This window comes from Mustela nigripes, chromosome 13 (assembly GCF_022355385.1).
Source record: "Mustela nigripes isolate SB6536 chromosome 13, MUSNIG.SB6536, whole genome shotgun sequence".
NCBI lineage: Eukaryota > Metazoa > Chordata > Mammalia > Carnivora > Mustelidae > Mustela > Mustela nigripes.
In genome coordinates this window covers 130,396,653-130,414,809 of record NC_081569.1, presented here as the reverse complement: position 1 = coordinate 130,414,809, position 18,157 = coordinate 130,396,653, and the positions used below count along the sequence as shown (strand labels likewise).

The window sequence follows — 18,157 nt, the reverse complement described above, 5'->3', positions numbered from 1 at the left end:
GCTGAGGTACAAAACCCTATTAAAGGGGACTTTGTTCCTTCTGCCCTGGGTGCCTTGCCCTTCCTTGGATAGAAAGGAAAAACTTCAGGCAGGCTCCATCCATGTGCCCAGGAAGTCCCTTTGTCCTCCTCACTGTGCAAATCTGGTTTGGAGCTGTGTATACTGTATGAAGCCATGTTTGAAATAAGATTCCTAGTGAACATTTTCCTGCGTGGAATGCCAAGTAACTACTGCTTTTAGTCACTAATTGAGCATTAACTCCCTCATAGTGCCATCATCATAAACAGGTCCTACTGTCTACCATTAAAGGATTAGACAATTGTGCAGTGTTTGACCAGACTTTGAAAATGTCCGATTTGGGAGAGAATAGTGCCCACATATACCTTAATAGAAAGGATGGCCAGATCTTCGGCAATGTTATTGACAGCTAAAAGAACTTAATAACCAGCTCAGAATGTGTTCCCAACAGAGAAAGAGATATACTTGGTAGAAACAAAAATATAAAAAATTAGAATTCTTCTGTTGGCAGAGTATGTGTATTTATACATTCTTCTGTGTTTAGGTCAGTGGGTAGAGAGCGCTTCCTGGAAGGACCGTAGGACACAAATGTTTTCAATCTGAGCTTGTACGTTTCATCTAATTGGTCCCTGGGACCAGGTTCACTGCCCTGGAGTGGCTTGGCTTAATCTTTCAAACACCCTAACGAATTTCAGGTTTGGGACAGAAATGTTCCAGAAATGGCTGCCCCATATCAGACAATCATGTGAACTTGGAATTGTTTCCCATGAATATCTTCAGGAACTATGTAATTCCATTCTGGGTAGTGGGTCCGTCTGCCATCTCCAACCGTTGGTAACTGCCCTTGCTTGGGTTACTCAGTGCTTGCCTGCTTTTAAAACTTAGATTCGGAGACTGCTTCCTTTTTTGAAAGGAATATTATGGGAGAAAATATGGCAAAGGTAATCTGAGTGCAACTGGATGTATCAAAGAATATTTACAAATAACCTTAAAGCAACCTGAAAAGATTGGTTTGGGCTGAATCCACCTGTTTTAGTTTCCCTCCAAGCTGTTTGAAGTAAGAGAAAATTCAAAAGAAAGTCAATTTTCATACCTTTTTATATTGATACATCTAGCAATAGTTTAGGGATTTTATTGGCTCTGATCCAGCCACCCCCAAAAAAGTCAGGGAAGTTGAATAGAGAAACTTGTTTTGTGTAGATGGGGAAGAAGTAAGCTAATGAAATCACAGACATCCCTTAGAAGGGCAGGCGCTGAGCTCTGTGTGGGCCCACCCCAGGTTGCACACCTTTGCAGTGCTAACAAGACTTGACCCTCACTAGTGGTGAAGACAGGTGCAGTGTCTCAGCTTTGCACAGGTTTTGCCTAGACACTCGGAATCAGTCACACTTTGTGTTGGGCCAGTAGGGGGGAAAATGTTGATTTCATGAATCCTTCATCCGAAAGATTGACCATAGTTTCCGTATGGAGTGGGAGCATTTCTGTTTCTATGTGCCATGCTCTATTCCTCCCATTTATGCCTTTCATCGTCTGTGGGACTCTGCACAGGCTGTGCAAGGGTCCCGTCTGGACCTCAGTTCCCTCCTTCCTAACTAAGGCAGGGCGGGCCAGATGATCTCCAAAGGCCCCTACCAGCTCCCAGGTCTGACGTTCAGTTTCTTCTGCATGTAAGAGGTTGGGGCATCAACTACTTTGGTCTTCTAGCACCTACTTGGGTTGTCCCGCTGATAAACTCGCAGCCAATGAAAGAATGAACAGTAAAGCTGAAGTCCAGCAGAAAGTTTGCTTTCTGCATGCTGGCACAATCAGCGGAAGTCCTGGCATTCCTGAGTAGTAGGCAGGGGGTGTCAGATGATGGTGCTCCGTTAGTGCTGGATGCTTCCTGGGGACAGTGGCCTGTTTGAGATCACAAAAAGCAGCATGAGGTGGTCCTGCATATAGTCCGGCATCAGAAGGGCTCAGGTTCCTCCAGACTCTTGACCATCCCCGCCGACCCAAGCACCCGAGCCTTATACTTCTGCAAGCTGCCTCACAGCTCTCCAACTTGGGTTCGGTTATCTTTCAGATGAAGATAATATCTCCTTTTCCAACTGGAAAGCTTAAAGATAATGCCTTTGCATGTGTCTAGCCAACAGGCAGAGCTCAATAAATAGGTAACTAGAACCGGGAATGTGTGAAAACAAAACACACACACACGAGATAACTTCATCTGAAAGCCAAGGGGGAGAAAACTAACACCTGTGTAGTGAGTGACAGTTCACAGAGTCCTTGAGGTCAGAATATCTTTTCGTCCTCCCGACCTGGCTTTGCAGATGCAGAATGCTGGCAAGTTCCCAAGGTCCCAACACCCGGAAACAATGAAGTGGAGATTTCAGTTCCAATTGCAAACTGCTGTGTCCCTTTTATAATATGCTACCAGCACACCATTACGTTTGGTTGATATATTTTATAGCTAGGTTTAAGACTCTGAGGATTCTGAAAAAGGAAATAAATGATCAGAAATGGTCATTGTTACCTGTGGGGGGTTCTCCTTATGCTCCCCCACTTTTTTCCTATGACTACAACTATACTGACTGTCATTTAAGACAAATCTAGGAAACCTTGGCCAGTTGCTCCTCACTTTGTGGGATCTTAATTCCGAAACAGCTCCTGGGGATAGTTGGAAGATTTGAATATCTCTGGGATGTCACTGTCCAGTTTCGAAATAATTTTATAAATGGGTTTCTTCCAGGAAGGATCTGAGTCTTTCCCCGCAGAGACAGCCCTGAAGAACTCCTGTAACGTCAAGCTGGCAACTTCCAAGAAGCAATCTGGGACCTGCATTCCCAGAGAGACCCACAAGAAAGAAAAGACATGAGGCCGAGGAGACCCAGTGCCATGCAGACCTCGATGCTGCCTGCATAGGGAGTGGGTAGTGGGCTGATAAGAGCATCTCTGCTCTCCGGCCTCTCGATTTCTGCAGCCCTAAGAATCCCCTGCTCTCTCTCATCAAATACAAACCTTAAAATGATTGTACCCATGGGACACCCCTAGGAGAAAGCCTATTAGGGACACTCCCTTTGTAGGAGGAGCTGATTCTACGAATGGTGGTGATTTTAGTAAGTGGGAAACTCTTGACTCCAATTGAAATGAAATTTGTGGTTCAAAGGTCTTTAATATGCTTTCCCTTAGTGCCTAATGAGGAAAGGCATCCCCCGCCCCTCCAGCCAAGTTTACAGCTGTTGTACCTCATCCCACCATCTTTTGGGACTGGATCCAAAAGACTTGGAATCATTCCTGCTTCCAAAGCCAAGCACGAGGCTGAAGGGGGACTCAAGAACGTGTTCCAGGACCTCACGCAGACAGGCGCCATAAATGATGGGGAGTCCCACAGTCCTCCACATTCCGCCTGGCCCAGGACTTGCCGCCACTGTGGGCCAAATGCACACTGTGTGCCCCACCCACACGCCCTTTCCCCCACGAGCCTCGAAAGGAAGCTTCGGTTTCCAAACATATCCTGACAGACATCTGGTAGCTGCCGATAGTTCTTCCCTTTCTCAGAGGTATCCGAATCAAGTGAGAAAGGCGGGGAGAGGGAAGTGTAGTCAGCGACCTCCAGAACGGGCGGCCAGCCCAGCCGAGCTGTCAGCTGCCCACAGGACATACGTGTCTGCATTAGAGGTTCTCACCCATGACATCTAGGCCACCCGCTCACCCTCGACTGATGCTTTACCTCTAAGGTGCCACCAGTGTGCCTTCACAGAGATCCCCAGAGGACCGAGAAGCTTGACTACTGTCTATTTCAGTATTTCCAGAAAGAAAGGATCTGAGGTGACTTGCCATGAAAGGCCCACAGATAAAACTGTCCAAGCGAGAATAAAGAACCAAATGATGAAATGAACAGAAATTGTAAAGAAAACGGGGGCCAAGTCTAGGCGCTACCATAGCCGGGCATTTAGTTGTGGGCCTCCTGGCACTAAGGGGAAAAAGGTCAACAAGCTGTGGTATTTTCATTGCAGACTGTTAGATCTAAAACGGCCCAACATCTGGTCAACTTCTGTTTTAGTTTCAGAACGAAGACCGCCTGTATATTCATCTTGTGATAGCCAGCCACTGCCTCAGAGAAGATGTTGAGTCTCGTCTTTGTGGGTGATACAAATATTGGCCCCAGGCCACCCCAGCTCTCAGCAACTTAAGGACAGACACAGAAGGGGATCTTTTCTAAAACTCAATCACGAAGGGAAGGCACTCATCGGACCTCATGGGATCCAAGTACATGGTCTTACCTCAAAATCGTTTCCCTTGTTATAGTGCATATTGAGAGCTCGAAAAAGCTCTGAGTCACGGAGTACCACCAGCATCTTGGGATTTGTGACACCATCTGTAGTCGCTTGCCGGGCAAATTTCTCCATCTGGATGTAATAAAACTCCCGAAAGTTGCTGAACCACTTGATCATCTGGGAGGTTATGCAGCGGTTGAACTGTACAAACAACAGGGTCCATCAGGTCTTTTGCCAAAAAATATCACGTTTGCTGTGAGGTGCTCAGAGTCAGAACTGTCCACTTCCGGTTCAACACAGGGCTTAGTGAGGATGGCTTTAACCACCATTCAAAGGGGCTTTCTTTTTTTAGGGGGGCGCGGGGCAGAGAGAGAGAGAATCTTAGGCAGGCTCCATGCCTAGTGCAGAGCCTAACCCCAGGTTCAGTCTCACAACCCTGAGTTCATGACCTGAGCTGAAATCAAGAGTCGAATGCTTAACTGATTGAGCTACCCAGGCACCCCCAAAAGGGCTTTTTAAAAAAAATTATTTTTTATTAACATATAGTGTGTTATTAGCCCCAGGGCTTCAGGTCTGTGCAAAAGGGCTTTCTTTAAAAAAGAAGCCACAGTGTTTTCCTAGTCTATTCACTTGTACACAGAATAATCTCAATTAGCTATAATGTCTCTTAGAAAATATTGTTTTGATATACTGGATTTATGCCTTTTTTTTTAAACCATGAAAAGCTTTCCATGGTATCTAGTGTAACTTTGGGAGAGTCTGGGGTCAAGGCCAGATGCTTCCGCTGCACCTGGGCAGATTACATGGCCGCCCCAGAGCCTTCTGCCAGGTCAAGGGTGAAAGGAAGGGATAAGGGTGTAGAGCAGAGAGCCGTTCATGGCCGCCCTGGAGGTGCAGAATGAACTGAAATCAGAGTGTGGTGCAGGGGCCAACTGAGCAACTGAATATGAGGGAAAGATCTGGAAAACACAAAGATGTAGATACAAAGTATTACCCGCCCTATCCCAACACCCAGGGTAGAGGAGGCCCTCAGAAACTTGACGGGAACAGGCAAGGTCTGGTTCAAACCATCAGAGCTTTCTCTCCCTTATTGTCATGCTTGATCTCTGTGCACCTTCCATTTTGAAATCCAGCACTTTGGATATAAACGTGACAGTGCCTGACTCTACATATTTTCTTTCTCGTGGTCTGCCCAACAGAGACAAAACACGAGGCCAAAGATGCCGTTCCCTTCTCTCCCCATGTGTTTCTGGGTAGATCTACAGCTCGAAATCTTAAAATTCAGATACCCAGCCTTTGTGGTCCAAGGTTATTCATGCAGATTCTCAGCCCCAGCACTGGAAATTGTACTGATTCCAGCAGCAACACGAAGGGGACCTGAGGGGCACGTATGATGACCTAGGACTTGCCTCCCACTGGCCAAAACCCACTGCCTCTTGGGAGTTTTGTGACGCTTTCAGAAGTGAGGAATGACTTTACCTGGACATCGGGGAAGTAAGCCTTCAAGAGGTTGGAGCTGGGGTAGCGTGTGAAGAAAAACATCAGTTTGGCCTTCTTCAAGTGACCAGGATTTAGGCCCTCCTGGATTTATCTCAGCGTCAAGGAAAGTAACATCAGTTTATCAAATAATTGTATCACTTTATCCAAATAATGAATTGTCCTGTTCCTTATGGTTTCTATTTTATTTTTTCTAGCTGAATGGTGTATTAGTTCCATTTTTCTGTCTCTAGCAAATCTGATCAGATAAGCTTTTTCTTAGGGCACCTGGCTGGCTCAGTCAGTAGAATATGTGGCTCTTGATCTTGGGGTCTTGAGTTCAAGACCCACGTTGGGCCTAGAGCTTACTGGAAAAAACAACAACAACAACAACTTTTTCCAGATGATTAATGCCATATGTGTACAGTAAATTTTCAGAATTAAACAAAAATTTTATGTGCAAAATTCTACGGCCTATATAACATCAAATACAGCTTGTCATACCTTGTGCGTGTCTACTTTCAGAATAGAATGGGAAGAGATGGCAGGTCTGTCCCAGATTTCAAAACCCCATGTAGAGATTTCTTTCCCCTTCTCTGCCTCAGTTTCCCCATCTGTAAAAGGAGGTGAGCTAACTAGATGGTCCCCATTCTGCTATCATAGGTCCCTTGGCAGCATTTAAGCCAACAAGCACCAAACCAGCTTAAGTGCAAGATCCCAGTTTGCTTCGGCTCAGGAAGCTTGAACTTCTCAGCTGCGCCTGTTCCCCATGTGCCTGGCAGAGCTCTCCCTCACGCCGCCCAGCTCAGCTCGGACACCCCTCCTCTGTGAAATATTTCCCTGCTGAATTAGGCCTTCCTTACCGTGGGCTACCAAGGCTCTTTGTACAAACCTCTGTTGTAGCAATGGCCTACCTGGAAATTTTATTGCATGTGTGTCTCCCCATTTAGACTGTGAGCTCCTTGAGGGCAAGGGCCTTATCCTTTCCTCTTTGTATTCCACGTGGCTAGCCTGGTGCTAGGAACATAGTAGGTGCTCAATAAATGATTGTTGGCTGAAAGAATGAATGAGTGATTAGATGGTCAACCTGAACCCGTTATACTCCAACCCATACCTCGTTCCGAGAACAGATCTCTAACAAGAGCAGGGAGCTGTGGTGTGACAGCCTAATGCCAGCGTGGGAGGGAAATAAAGATTCTTACATAAGAACTCGTAGCATTCCCGGGGACAGGCCTGGGGCTGGGTGAGAAGCATTACACAGAGTCACGTTGGAGCTCAGGTCAGAGAGCTGTACCTTTAGGACAATTAAGACTTCTCAGTAGGGAGATACCAGTTTAGCCAAAGGAGACCAATGAATTACAGCGGCAGCTGGCCATGGCTCCCAGGCGGCTGCCCAGAGGACCCCTGCCTGGGCCTCCTTGGACCCACTTCTTATTCTTCCTAAAGGTTCACAAATGCCGTGGAAAGAAGGCTGGGTTTAGGAGTCCGAAGACCCAGTTTCAGACACTTATTAGGGGCAAGCCCCTTACCTTCTCCGGGCCTCATTTCTAAAATGTAAGCGTAGGAGTAAAAGGGTGTGCCGGGCAGTCAGATCCGGGGTGTGACTCCTGGCTCCGCAGGTGTCTGTCTTGGGACTTTCTGCAGATTAGTTTGCTTCTCTGTCCCAGCCTCTCTATCTCGAGCGGAGGCTTGAAGATGGTGGGGCCACACCAGCCCACAGCCCCCTCTCCGAAACGCTGGGCCAAATGGGCTTCAGATTTCAGAATCTGTTCCCGAGTAATGGCCACACGGGGCATCTGTCATAGGTCAGCAGAGGGCCAGGGCGGGGTCCGTGGCAGCAGTGCGAACCCCAATGCAGATTTCCACAGCAAAGTGGGATTAGTCGATCGACAGCCTCCATTCAGGGCAGGTCAGGCTTTGCCGCCGAAAACGTCTCCATCAGCCTTAGGGGGAAGACATCACCGGGATTTTCAGGGCTCTCGAGTCTCAGAATTGCGGCTAAGAGGTGGTGGACGGGTCCCTGCGAACTGCCGCTTCCCTGCGGGCCACGGGGAAGGCGCGCTGCGCGGAGGTGCTGCCCCCTGCCGTCTGGTCACTGCGCCGGCTCTGCCTGTTGGGTCGGGCTGGGTGCCACCGTGAACGTTCTTTTACGCTTCAAAGTAGCTGTCGCCGCCCAGAAGAACACATCGCTGATGCTGGAATGAGGGACCAGCTAGGGAACCAGAATGCCGCCGGGGGCCCCCAAACCATTCCATGCAGCCAGGACCCGTGGGTGGGCCCCCAAACCTCCCAAAGCGGAGCCCAGTCTTCATTTTACGGGACAGGGCTAGGCACACAGTAGGCGCCCGAGAAGTATCAGCATCTGCCCTGCCAAGGGAAGAACCTCTGGGGTTGGGTCCCTTAGGTTCTTCCACCATAGCCCTAATTTTAACCAAGTGGCCTCTTACAGAAGGCCCAGACAGGTGGGCCTTGCCACACAGGGCGATTTCCTGACGATCTCTCTCTACACCTCCGAGAAGCTTTCCTGCTGCCTGAGAGGCAGTAGTGGCCGGCGAGGTGTTCTGCGTTGGTTTTAGAGCCGCTCGCTGCCTGCCGGCCTGCGCAGGGCAAAGTGGTGCCCAAGCTTTAGGCGTGTTTCCAACACCTGCGACCAGAAGAGGGCGCTCGTGGTATTTAGAACACAAGAGCCCGCCGCCCTGTGGCCCTGAGCGGGTCCCCACCCCGTCCTGTCGCCCTTCATACAGCTGCCCAGGTTGCTCACACCTGCGTATGCAGCTCCACGGACGCACTGGCCTCTGGACACTCAATTATAGGCCGCCCGTGAGAAGGAGCGGTGTGAACGGCGCTCGCTAAAAAAGCAACATCCTAACTAATGTTGTCAGGAGCTGTAGCGCTGCAAGGACGCCTGCTGGAAGACGATCTTCCCTCACGTGCGCTTGAGGCTGCAGACCTTCTCATCTTAGAGCTTCACAGAGGACATCTCATGCTAAAGGCTCTGAGAAGTCCCGCAGTCAAACTACCCAGTAATAGAAATAACCAGTATTTAACAACCAGTGTTTAAATAACCAGTAGCAATAATCTAGTATTTATCCAAGCTGCTTTTTCCCTAACTTAACAACCATTAATATCCTGAGGGAGGGTTCCTCTGGGCAGCACTCTTTAAGAGAGTGGGGTCTACCTGAGGATTGCAGTAAGATCCAGATCCCTACAGACCTGCCCGGGCCCCTCAGCCTTCCCCATGCCGCCGCCACCCCACCAGATGCCCAGCCCCCAAGTTCTAGTCCTCTCACTTGCCGCTTAGAAGCTGTTCCTTAGACTAAAGGCTTCTTACCCCTCCCAGCTGCCTCTTGGGTCTAGTCCCTCAGGAAACTGTCCCCTATTCCGTCTGCCTCAGAAGTTTTGGGTCCCTCATGTCTTCCCCATGAATTATCTGGGCAATGCAGGCTTTTTTGCCTGCGGAGCCAAGAGATTGGGAAGCCGGGCGTCAGACGAGGTCATTCCTTCGACCCTCTCTGCCTAGGCGTACAGGCTGCTGACAACCAAATTATGGTGTTTTTCCTTCCGCTGGGTATTTATCCTATTTTGGAAGGCCTTCTGAGTTTACAAACAAATGAAACTCTTTCAGACTCAAAGGAAAGAGTCAATAATGGTAGGATCCAGTATGTCACACAAGAAGGCAGATGAACTTTCCCAGCACCCTTAAATGCCAGAAGGTCGCCACCTTCTTGTCAGAACCTGGTAACTGAGCCACAGGGAAGGAGAGCCTGGAAGCAAGCATTAAGGAGGCCCCCGGGAAAGCAAAGCTATTTAATGCCACGGAGTTATTTGTCCCCACCTCCCCTCACCTTCCAGGCTTCCTGTTTCTCTAGTAAAGGATATGTGGACTGAAGGAAAAGGCAGCACATCGGGGACAGCCTGCAGGCCGCCCTGTTCCATCTTCACCGAGGGAAGAACGGGCAGTCTTTCCAGACGGGGGGAAGCGAAGGGCAAGGCGTACTGCTGCTGGCTCAGCACCGATGGCCGCAGTTTGACCGCTCCCCACGGTCGCAGGCCGGACTCTGAGGAGCGATGACTTTGGGGAGTTGAGTCGTGGGGAAGACTGCTGCTCCAGTGACCCCTGGGTCTGGGACCCAGCAGCTGGCCAAGAGTCTGATTTTCCTGGATGTGGGAAGGCGCAGTCAAAGGACAGTTGGCTGGGGGACCCTGACAGGGTATGGGGATCATCCTCAGAGAGACAGGGTACCTGGGAGGGTCCAGAGACTTGGCCAGTGAGAAGTTTTGCAACAGGACCCCGGTCTGTGGCTGGGCCCTCCTGGGCAAGGTGGCCAGAGGAAATAGGTCTTTACAGGCACCTCTCTCAGGAGGTGAGGGCTCACTTCTCCCCTCTGGCACAAGCCCCTGGAAGCTTCTGTCCAACTGAGTCAGGTGGCCTGGTGGATCCAACAGTACCTTTTGTAATACTGAGTCCACAGCTTGGGACACTGCCCCGGTCAGTTCTTTCCTCAGAATCTCCAGCAATGCCTGTGCTCCACAGGGAAGGAACCTGGGCTCCTCAGACTGGTGTTCCGCCTCAGAGGCTCTGTGTTTTTCCTCCTCAGGGTGGTCCCCACGGGAACCCTGGTAGTGGTCACTGTCCAGAGCCCGGGGCCTACGTCCATAACCCTTCCTCTGCTGTGCCCTCAGAGGGCCCTTGTCCGTCTCAGAGCCCCCTGCGTCCTGGGCTGTGTCCCTGGGCTCAGCAGCCCGCAGGATGTGCTTTTGTAAATGTTTTAGCTGTTGCTTCAGCTGGTGGAGCTGTTCTCTTACCCGAGGGCCCCCTTTCCGGCTGCCGTGGTCCCCGGCTGGGCCTGGCTTCAGGGGGCCTTGCTGCATGGGAAGGCTCTGCTTCCTCTTCCGCTCCCGGGCCTTCCCTGGGCAACAGGCACCGTCCCTGGCTCGGGCCTTGCTGGGCGCCGGAGCCGGGGTGTGAGGAGAGAGGCACATGCCTTGGACGATGGTCTCCACCCTGGCCCTCTTTGCTTGGATGTTCTCATCCCCAAACCAGTCAGGGTCGATGAAGCTGGAGCTGGGGCCGGGGCTCCAGGCAAAGGGGGAGTCTCTGCCCTTCTCTGGGGGGGCTGGGCTTCTCTCACCATCCATACAGGGCTCTGGCAGGCAGGAGCAAGCCTGGGACAGAGGAGGAAGCAAGCCAGAGTTTGGATCCAGATCCTGGCTAAACAGACACTTGCTCAGAGCCGTGGCTCCCTGAGGGAGTCCCTTCTCCGAATGTCCTCAGCGGGAAGGGTACCCAGAGCGAGCCTGGGGCGGGGGGTGTCCCTCCTCTGCACTCAGAAGGATGAGAAGCAGCTGTCAAGGACGCAGACTCCGTGATGCCAGAGCTTACAAACCTGAGCCGACTCTGGAATGAGAGACGGGAAGAAAAAAACAGCATAGGTGATTCTGAGTGGTGCTTTTCAAACCTGAAGGTGGAAACAAAGCACCTAGAGAGGTTGTTACAGTGTGGACGCGGCTTCAGCAGGGCTCGGGTGGGGCACCAGTTCCTGGGTGATGCTGCGCTGCTGGGATCCTACTATAAGAACATTCCTGGGGCACATTTATGACGATGTGGATGGAACTAGAGGGTATCATGCTTAGCGAAATAAGTCAATCAGAGAAAGACAACTATCCTATGATCTCCCCGATATGAGGAAGTGGAGATGCAACATAGGGGGTTTGGGGGGTAGGAGAAGAATGAATGAAACAAGATGGGATCGGGAGGGAGACAAACCATAAGTGACTCTTAATCTCACACAACAAACTGAGGGTTGCTGGGGCAAGGGGGGTTGGGAGAGGGGGGTGGGGTTATGGACATCGGGAGGGTATGTGCTATGGTGAGAGCTGTGAAGTGTGTAAACCTGGAGATTTACAACACTGGAACCCCTGGGAAAAAAAAAAATTATATGTTTATTAAAAAAAAAAAAAAAAAGAACATTCCTGGGGCGCCTGGGTGGCTCAGTCAGTTGAGCATCTGCCTTCAGCTTGGGTCATGGTCCCAGGGTCCTGGGATTGACCCCTGCATAGTGCTCCCTGCTCAGCTGGGAGCCTGCTTTCCCCTCTCCCTCTGTCTGCTGCTCCCCCTGCTTATGCTCTCTCCCTCTTTCTGTCAAATAAATAAATCTTTAAAAAAAAAAAAAAAAAAGGAACATTCCTAAGAGTGATCCTTCAGGGAGAAATTCTCTTGCTAGGGCATAACAATAGAATAATAATAATAATAAGTGTAATAGCAGCAGCTAACTGCACCACTGGCATTGTGCCAAGAACTGTACATCCATTACCCGATTTAATTCTCATAACTCCCTGAGCGTGTTGTCATTCTCACTTAAGAGATAAGGAAACAGGCTCAGAGAAGTTAAGTAATCCTCCTATGGTCATACCACAAGTAAGTGGCAGGCTGGAGTCAAAACAAGGTTTATCTGATTCAGAGTAACTTTCTCAGTGTCTATACCACAAGCCCCCCGCACCCAACCCGGCATCTGTTTAAAATAGCAAATTCAGGAATCCCCACCTGCCCTGCACCATCTGAAACCCGTAAATCCAAGTTTGAGAACCAGCTGTCCTGCTCCCAGAAGAATCAGATTCTGCCTTCATTGTTCATGTTTAACGACTGTTTATTAAGCCCCTCCTATGCGCTGGGCCTTTGTCCAAGCACTTAGAGAGACAGTGGGGTGAACCAGCAGAATCCTGCTCTCGTGAGGCTGGCTGTCCCTCAGGAGAAGAGGGAATGAACACGTCTGTTTCCAGGTCGTGATACTTGCTAAGAAGGAAAAGTGCAATAAGGGGCTGTAAGTTGGGATGTGGGTGTGGGAAGAAGCAGGGAGCTATTTTAGGAAAGCCTGCCTAAAACTATTTTTCCCCCCACAAAGTATCAAAATACACTGTACTTGAATCAGGAGGCTTCAGATAGCAAGTTTAAGGCACTTCAAGTTTACCGAACATTTGTCCACGCCACCTCATTGCACCTGGTGCCAAACTTGAATGTCAGTGTCATTCACCCATTTTACAGATGAGGAAACTGAGGCTCAGTGAGGCTGAGATTGGCTTTTAGCCACTAAGATTCTAAATCCTTTGACACAACCACACTCTAGCTGCCGCCCTGGAGATGGAAAGACCTATATAAGGGGCTGACTTCGGGGCTCCTTAGCACAGTCAGTTAATTGTCTGACTCTTGGTTTCGGCTCAAGTCCCAATCTCAGGATCGTGAGATGGAGACCCGGGTCCGGCTCTCCTGAAGACTCTCTCTCCCTCTCCCTCTGACCTTGCCCTCTGTTCTCTCTCTCTCAAATCAATAAATAAATCTCTAAAAAGAGAAAAAGAGACTGACTTCTCTGTTGGTCAAGCGGACGCTTCCTTTCCTATAAGACGTAAATGAATTTCTTTCCTCCAGAAATTTCCACTCTCCTTTGCTTTGCTTGCACAAATGCTGGTAGGAGAGAGACCGCTTGTTTCCTTCCTACTCTCAATCTGAAGCTTACTTGGAGTTCTTTACTGCGGGTAAAGTTGGCTTTTCAGGAGCCTCTGGGTTCTTGTATGGACGTGGCCACAGCCTCCATCTGGAGCTGCCGGGAGACCAGATTCCCGGACAAGCTCTCCGTGAGCCATGCTGCTCCGGGCACCAGGGCGGAAGGTGGGAGGTGGTGACAGCTGCCCAGCCGTCGCGGGGAAAATGCTGCTGAAAGTGAGGTTCTTGGGTCAGAATCATTAGAAGGCTTTTGCTTTGAGTAAGACATTTGTAAATTACTAAAATAAAATAGATTATTTGCCAAATTAATGTACATTTGAAAATATATCGCTAAATTCTTTTCAACAGCTTGGATGATTTACCATCTCTTGAAGAGAAACACGTTTGTTAACTTCCTGTGATCATTTGACAATGAATATATATTATTTGTATAATATGAAAAAGCGATTTTTATATCAGCTCTTTCTTACCATCTGCTAGGCATACCTGGGTCATCCATTAACACGCATTGCCTGCTTTCTAACTAATAATGATCCCTGAACTGGCAGAATTGATATTTTAACCAAGAGAGACTTGCAGTAATACAAACTATATATATTTTCAGTTAAGTACCTTCCAAAAAGAAAAGGAGATTGGTTATGATTATTCTAACTGTTGAATGAATATCTCCTGCTTAAATTCAACATTCTCAACCCCGAACTCCACAGCTGCCCCTCAGTCTCACCCCGCACACTAGCGATCTTGTTTAAGCTGGAAGCAGGCGTGTCTCCTGGACTCCTCCCTGACTTCTCATACTCAACACTGATTTTGGTTACCACGCCTGATCATTTACGGGGGAAAAAAAAAAATTGCTCTGGACTACATTCCACCTTGCTTTTCCCATTATACTTTCTTGATTCAGGGTCTCAGGCTTTTCACCTAGACAATTCCAATACCTCGTAACTGGTCATCCATCCTCCAGCCTGTCCTCCCTGTGGTGTTTCTACATTCATTCATTGATTCATTCATTCAACAAACATGGATCGAGTGTTGACCACCAAATCCTCTGTCCACGTGGAGCTAACATTCATGCAAAGAGAGCCAGATGTCATGACATACTAAGTATGGAAGGCCATTGTACTAGGGCCTTGTTGGCCACTGTGAAGACATCAGCCTTTATTCTGACATAAATGAGGACCCACTGGACGGTTATAAGGACTATGGCCTGACTCAGTTTGAAAGGGTCATTCTTTCCTGGATGAAGAATAGGCTCGGGGTGGGGAGCAAGGGTTGAAACAGCCTAGGATGCTTTCCACCTCTAGGCATCTAGGCAGTGACCTAGAAGGTAATGATAGAGAGGAGGTGTCTTGGGCCAGGACGGTAGTAATGCAAGCGGGAAGTTACATCAGATCCTGGGTATATGTTGAATGTGGAGCCCATGAAATTTGCTAACAGATTGGAATTTGCTAACAAATTTGGAGCACAAAGAGAAATAAAGGATCACCAACAATGACTCCAAAGCATTTGGCCTGAGCGACTCGAAGGACCAAATTGCACGAGCTGTATCAGGAGAACTCTAGAGAACAGGGTTTGGGGAGGAGTTTCAGGAGCTCTGTTTTGCACGTGTTGAGTTTGAGATAATTATGAGACATCTAAATGAAGATGTTGAGAAAGCAGTTGGATAAGTAAGCCTGGGGACTCAGTGAACAGATCTGGGCTAAAAATACAAGGTTGATGGTTGTCAACAGGCAGGTGTATGAGCTCACCAAGGAATGGATGAACACAGAGGGGAGGAGGGCGCCAAGGTCCGAGTCCTGGGACACAGTGACATAAAGAGGCTGGGGTAGAAGGGGAACGAGTCGAGGGTGAGTTAGAAAGAAATCTAGGGGTGTGGGAGTTCCTGAAAGCCAAGCAAAGGAAGTGTTTCTAGGAGCAGGGAGTGCTCAAGTCACATAAGGATTGTTAGTAACACAGAGGTGTCCTAGAGCCTGATCAGAGAAGTTTTGGTGGTGTGCAGGGAGAAAAAAGCCCCCATCACAGTGGATTTAAGGCAAAAGACAAGAGAAGGAATTGGTGACATTAACTCTGACAACTCTTTCAAGGAGCTCTGCAGAGAGGAGAGAAATCGGACCGTGGCTGGAAGGAGAAATGGGGTCAAGAGAGGGGATCTCAAGACAGAAGAAACGCCAGCATCTGTGTAGACTAATGGTGATGCCGTAGAAAGAGAGTCTGTTAATGTGGGGCCAGAGGGGGAGAATTTCTGGAACCCGTCCTTGCGTAGGAAGATGGGGCGAGATGTGATGCTAGGAGAGAGATAGATTTTAGAGAAGCAAAACCCTGGTTCCCCCATGGTAGTGGGGGAAGGCAGTGGACGTGGACAGGAGCCGCCAGGTGGGTGGCTGCGCTGGTGGGAGCCGCTGGAAATTCCCTTTTGATTATCCCTGTTCCATCAGCAACTTTGGCATCAACATTAATTTTCTAAAACACGGGCCTGCTTATGGCCCTCCCCGGAATCAGTCTTTGCTAGCGGCCTGTTGAATTGAAGGTAGAGAGGTCTCAGTTCCTCCGGAGCCACTGTCCTTGGAACATGCCCCGTTGCAAGCATTGCCACTGAGCTGTCCTGGGCTCTGTGATCCCTGAGCATGCCGAGCTCCTCCACCAGTCCAGGTCTTGGCACTTACTGTCCCATCTGCCTGGAAGGCCCCGCTCTCACTTTTCTACCTGATGAACACCTACTCCTTTTCCAAAATCCAAATGAAATGTCACCTCCTCCCTGAAGTACTCAATGTCTCCTCCCCTTTATTTTTTTTAAAGATTTTATCTATTTCTTTGAGAAAGAGAGCACAGAGAGTGGGAAGGAGAAGCAGACTCCCCACTGAGCAAGGAGCCTGATGCAATGTGGGGCTCCTTTCCAAGACCCTGAGATCACGACCTGAGCTGGAGGCAGACACCCAACTGACTGAGCTACCCGGGCGCTCTGTCTCTTCACCTTCAGACTGTGACCCCAGCTAGTGCCTGGCTTCCAACGGTCGCCAAGTCGATGTTTGCTGAGCAGCTGCATAAATTTTCTGTGTGTACTTCATATAGACTGATTTTTGTCTCTTCATTAGACGTACATTATTTCAGATCTTTCTAGCATCTACAGGGAACAAAGCCAAGAGAGAGACACATAGACAGATAGACAGATAGATAGATAGGGCATAAAGCCACTAGCTTGGCCAAATCTCCTTTGTGGTTTATCTAAGGCTTTGTTCTTTGAGGTTCCATGTAGTCTGTGTGCCCCAGAAGGCAGAACTACGGGGGTAAGAGAAGAACTTGGTGTGCTCAATGAAGCAACAGCCAGCGGGAATGTCTTGAGGCCAGAAACTAGAAATCCAGCCAGACCCCGCTCTGGTTAGATGCCCAGAGATGATGACGTCCAACTCGGACAATCATGGAAACTCTGCATCTGGGCAGCTAAGAAACAGGAAGCCTGCGTGCTGGGTCCGCGTGCCACCCAGAGCCCTTTACCTGGGTGTGGCATGAAGCAGCAATGTTTTCTATTTAAAAATTAACCAGCAGCGCACTCACATTCACTGACAACAGAGCCATTGCCACAACCCTTTAAAAATAGCTTTACTGCGTTTCTTAGATGATGAAAGCAATTAAGGGTCGTTTTGCTTGCCAAATATAGAAATGTACTAAGAGAAAAAGAAAGGCACCTATAAAGCTTCCTCCTAGGAAAAAAAAGTCACAGTTAACATTTTGGTATTTGTCATTTTTTTCCATACTTTTTTTCTCTGTGTACAGATAAACTTACATGATTTCTCCTAATCACATAAATTTTTTTAAATGAAATTATAAATACATAGTCCTATGGCTTCTCTTTTTTTGTCTTTTATGTCCATGAGTATCAATCTACAACACTGTGAAATCTGAAGGCATTCCATTGTAAGTATATATCATATTTAATAAATTCCCTTTTGATCAGACAGATTTTTTTCTTATATTGTCGCTAGTCTAGCAACACAGATAATAGAGTATGAACCACAGGGTCAGACTGCTTCGATTTAAATCTCTAGAGCTGCTTACTAGACTGGTAGCCTCTCTGTACCTCAGCTTTCTCATCAGTAGCGTGGAAATACCCATTAATACCTACCATTACCATAGGGTTGTTGTAAAGATCCAGTTTTTGGACCAGTTCCTGGCATATAGTAAATTATTGATAAATGTTAACTATCATTCTCATGAATAATATTGGCATGAACAGTCTTGTCTAGATCTCTGGGAACTTAGACTGCTTTTTCCTTAGAATCTATTTCTAGAAGTTGAAATTCAGGGTCAAAGACTAGGCATGTGTAAGACTTTTACACTCATTGCTCAGCTGCCCTCCAGAAATGTACCAACTGATTGGTAGTGGAGATGAGGGTCTACAGGAGAACTTTCCATTTCTACTCTGTATATTTCTGTATTAACTGAATTTTTTAATTAACATATAATGTATTATTTGCCCCTGGGGGTACAAGTCTATGAATCGTCAGGCTTACACATTTCATAGCACTCACCACAGCACATACCCTCCCCAATGTCCATCACCCAGCCACCCTATCCCTACCCTCAACCCCCAGCAATCCTCAGTTTGTTTCATGAGATTAAGAGTCTCTTATGGTTTGTCTCCCTCCCCATCCCGTCTTGTTTCATGTTTCCCTCCCTTCCCCCGCATGACCCCCTGCCCGGCCTCTCAAATTCCTCATATCAGAGAGATCATATGATAATTGTCTTTCTCTGATGGACTGATTTATAAGGATGTATTCATTGCATTGTTTGTGTGTATACTTCTAAATAGCCAATTTTCTTTCTTACCAACATCTCTATAAAACAACACATATCCCTGCAGCCCCTTACCCTCACTGACACTGGGTATTGTCAGTCCTTTAAATCTTTGCCA

At 48.3% G+C, this 18,157-nt stretch overlaps 1 protein-coding gene across 1 annotated transcript; it reads right to left on the bottom strand.

The window, feature by feature from the left end:
- Window positions 1–2,649: 2,649 nt before the first annotated feature.
- On the bottom strand, window positions 2,650–12,064 carry PROX2 (prospero homeobox 2). The gene is made up of 5 exons (XM_059372158.1): window positions 12,059–12,064; window positions 9,633–10,961; window positions 5,757–5,864; window positions 4,284–4,478; window positions 2,650–2,835 (listed from the first exon to the last, which is right to left on the bottom strand). The coding sequence occupies exons 1-5, from the start codon at window positions 12,062–12,064 to the stop codon at window positions 2,650–2,652; spliced, it is 1,824 nt and encodes a 607-aa protein (XP_059228141.1).
- Window positions 12,065–18,157: the final 6,093 nt, after the last annotated feature.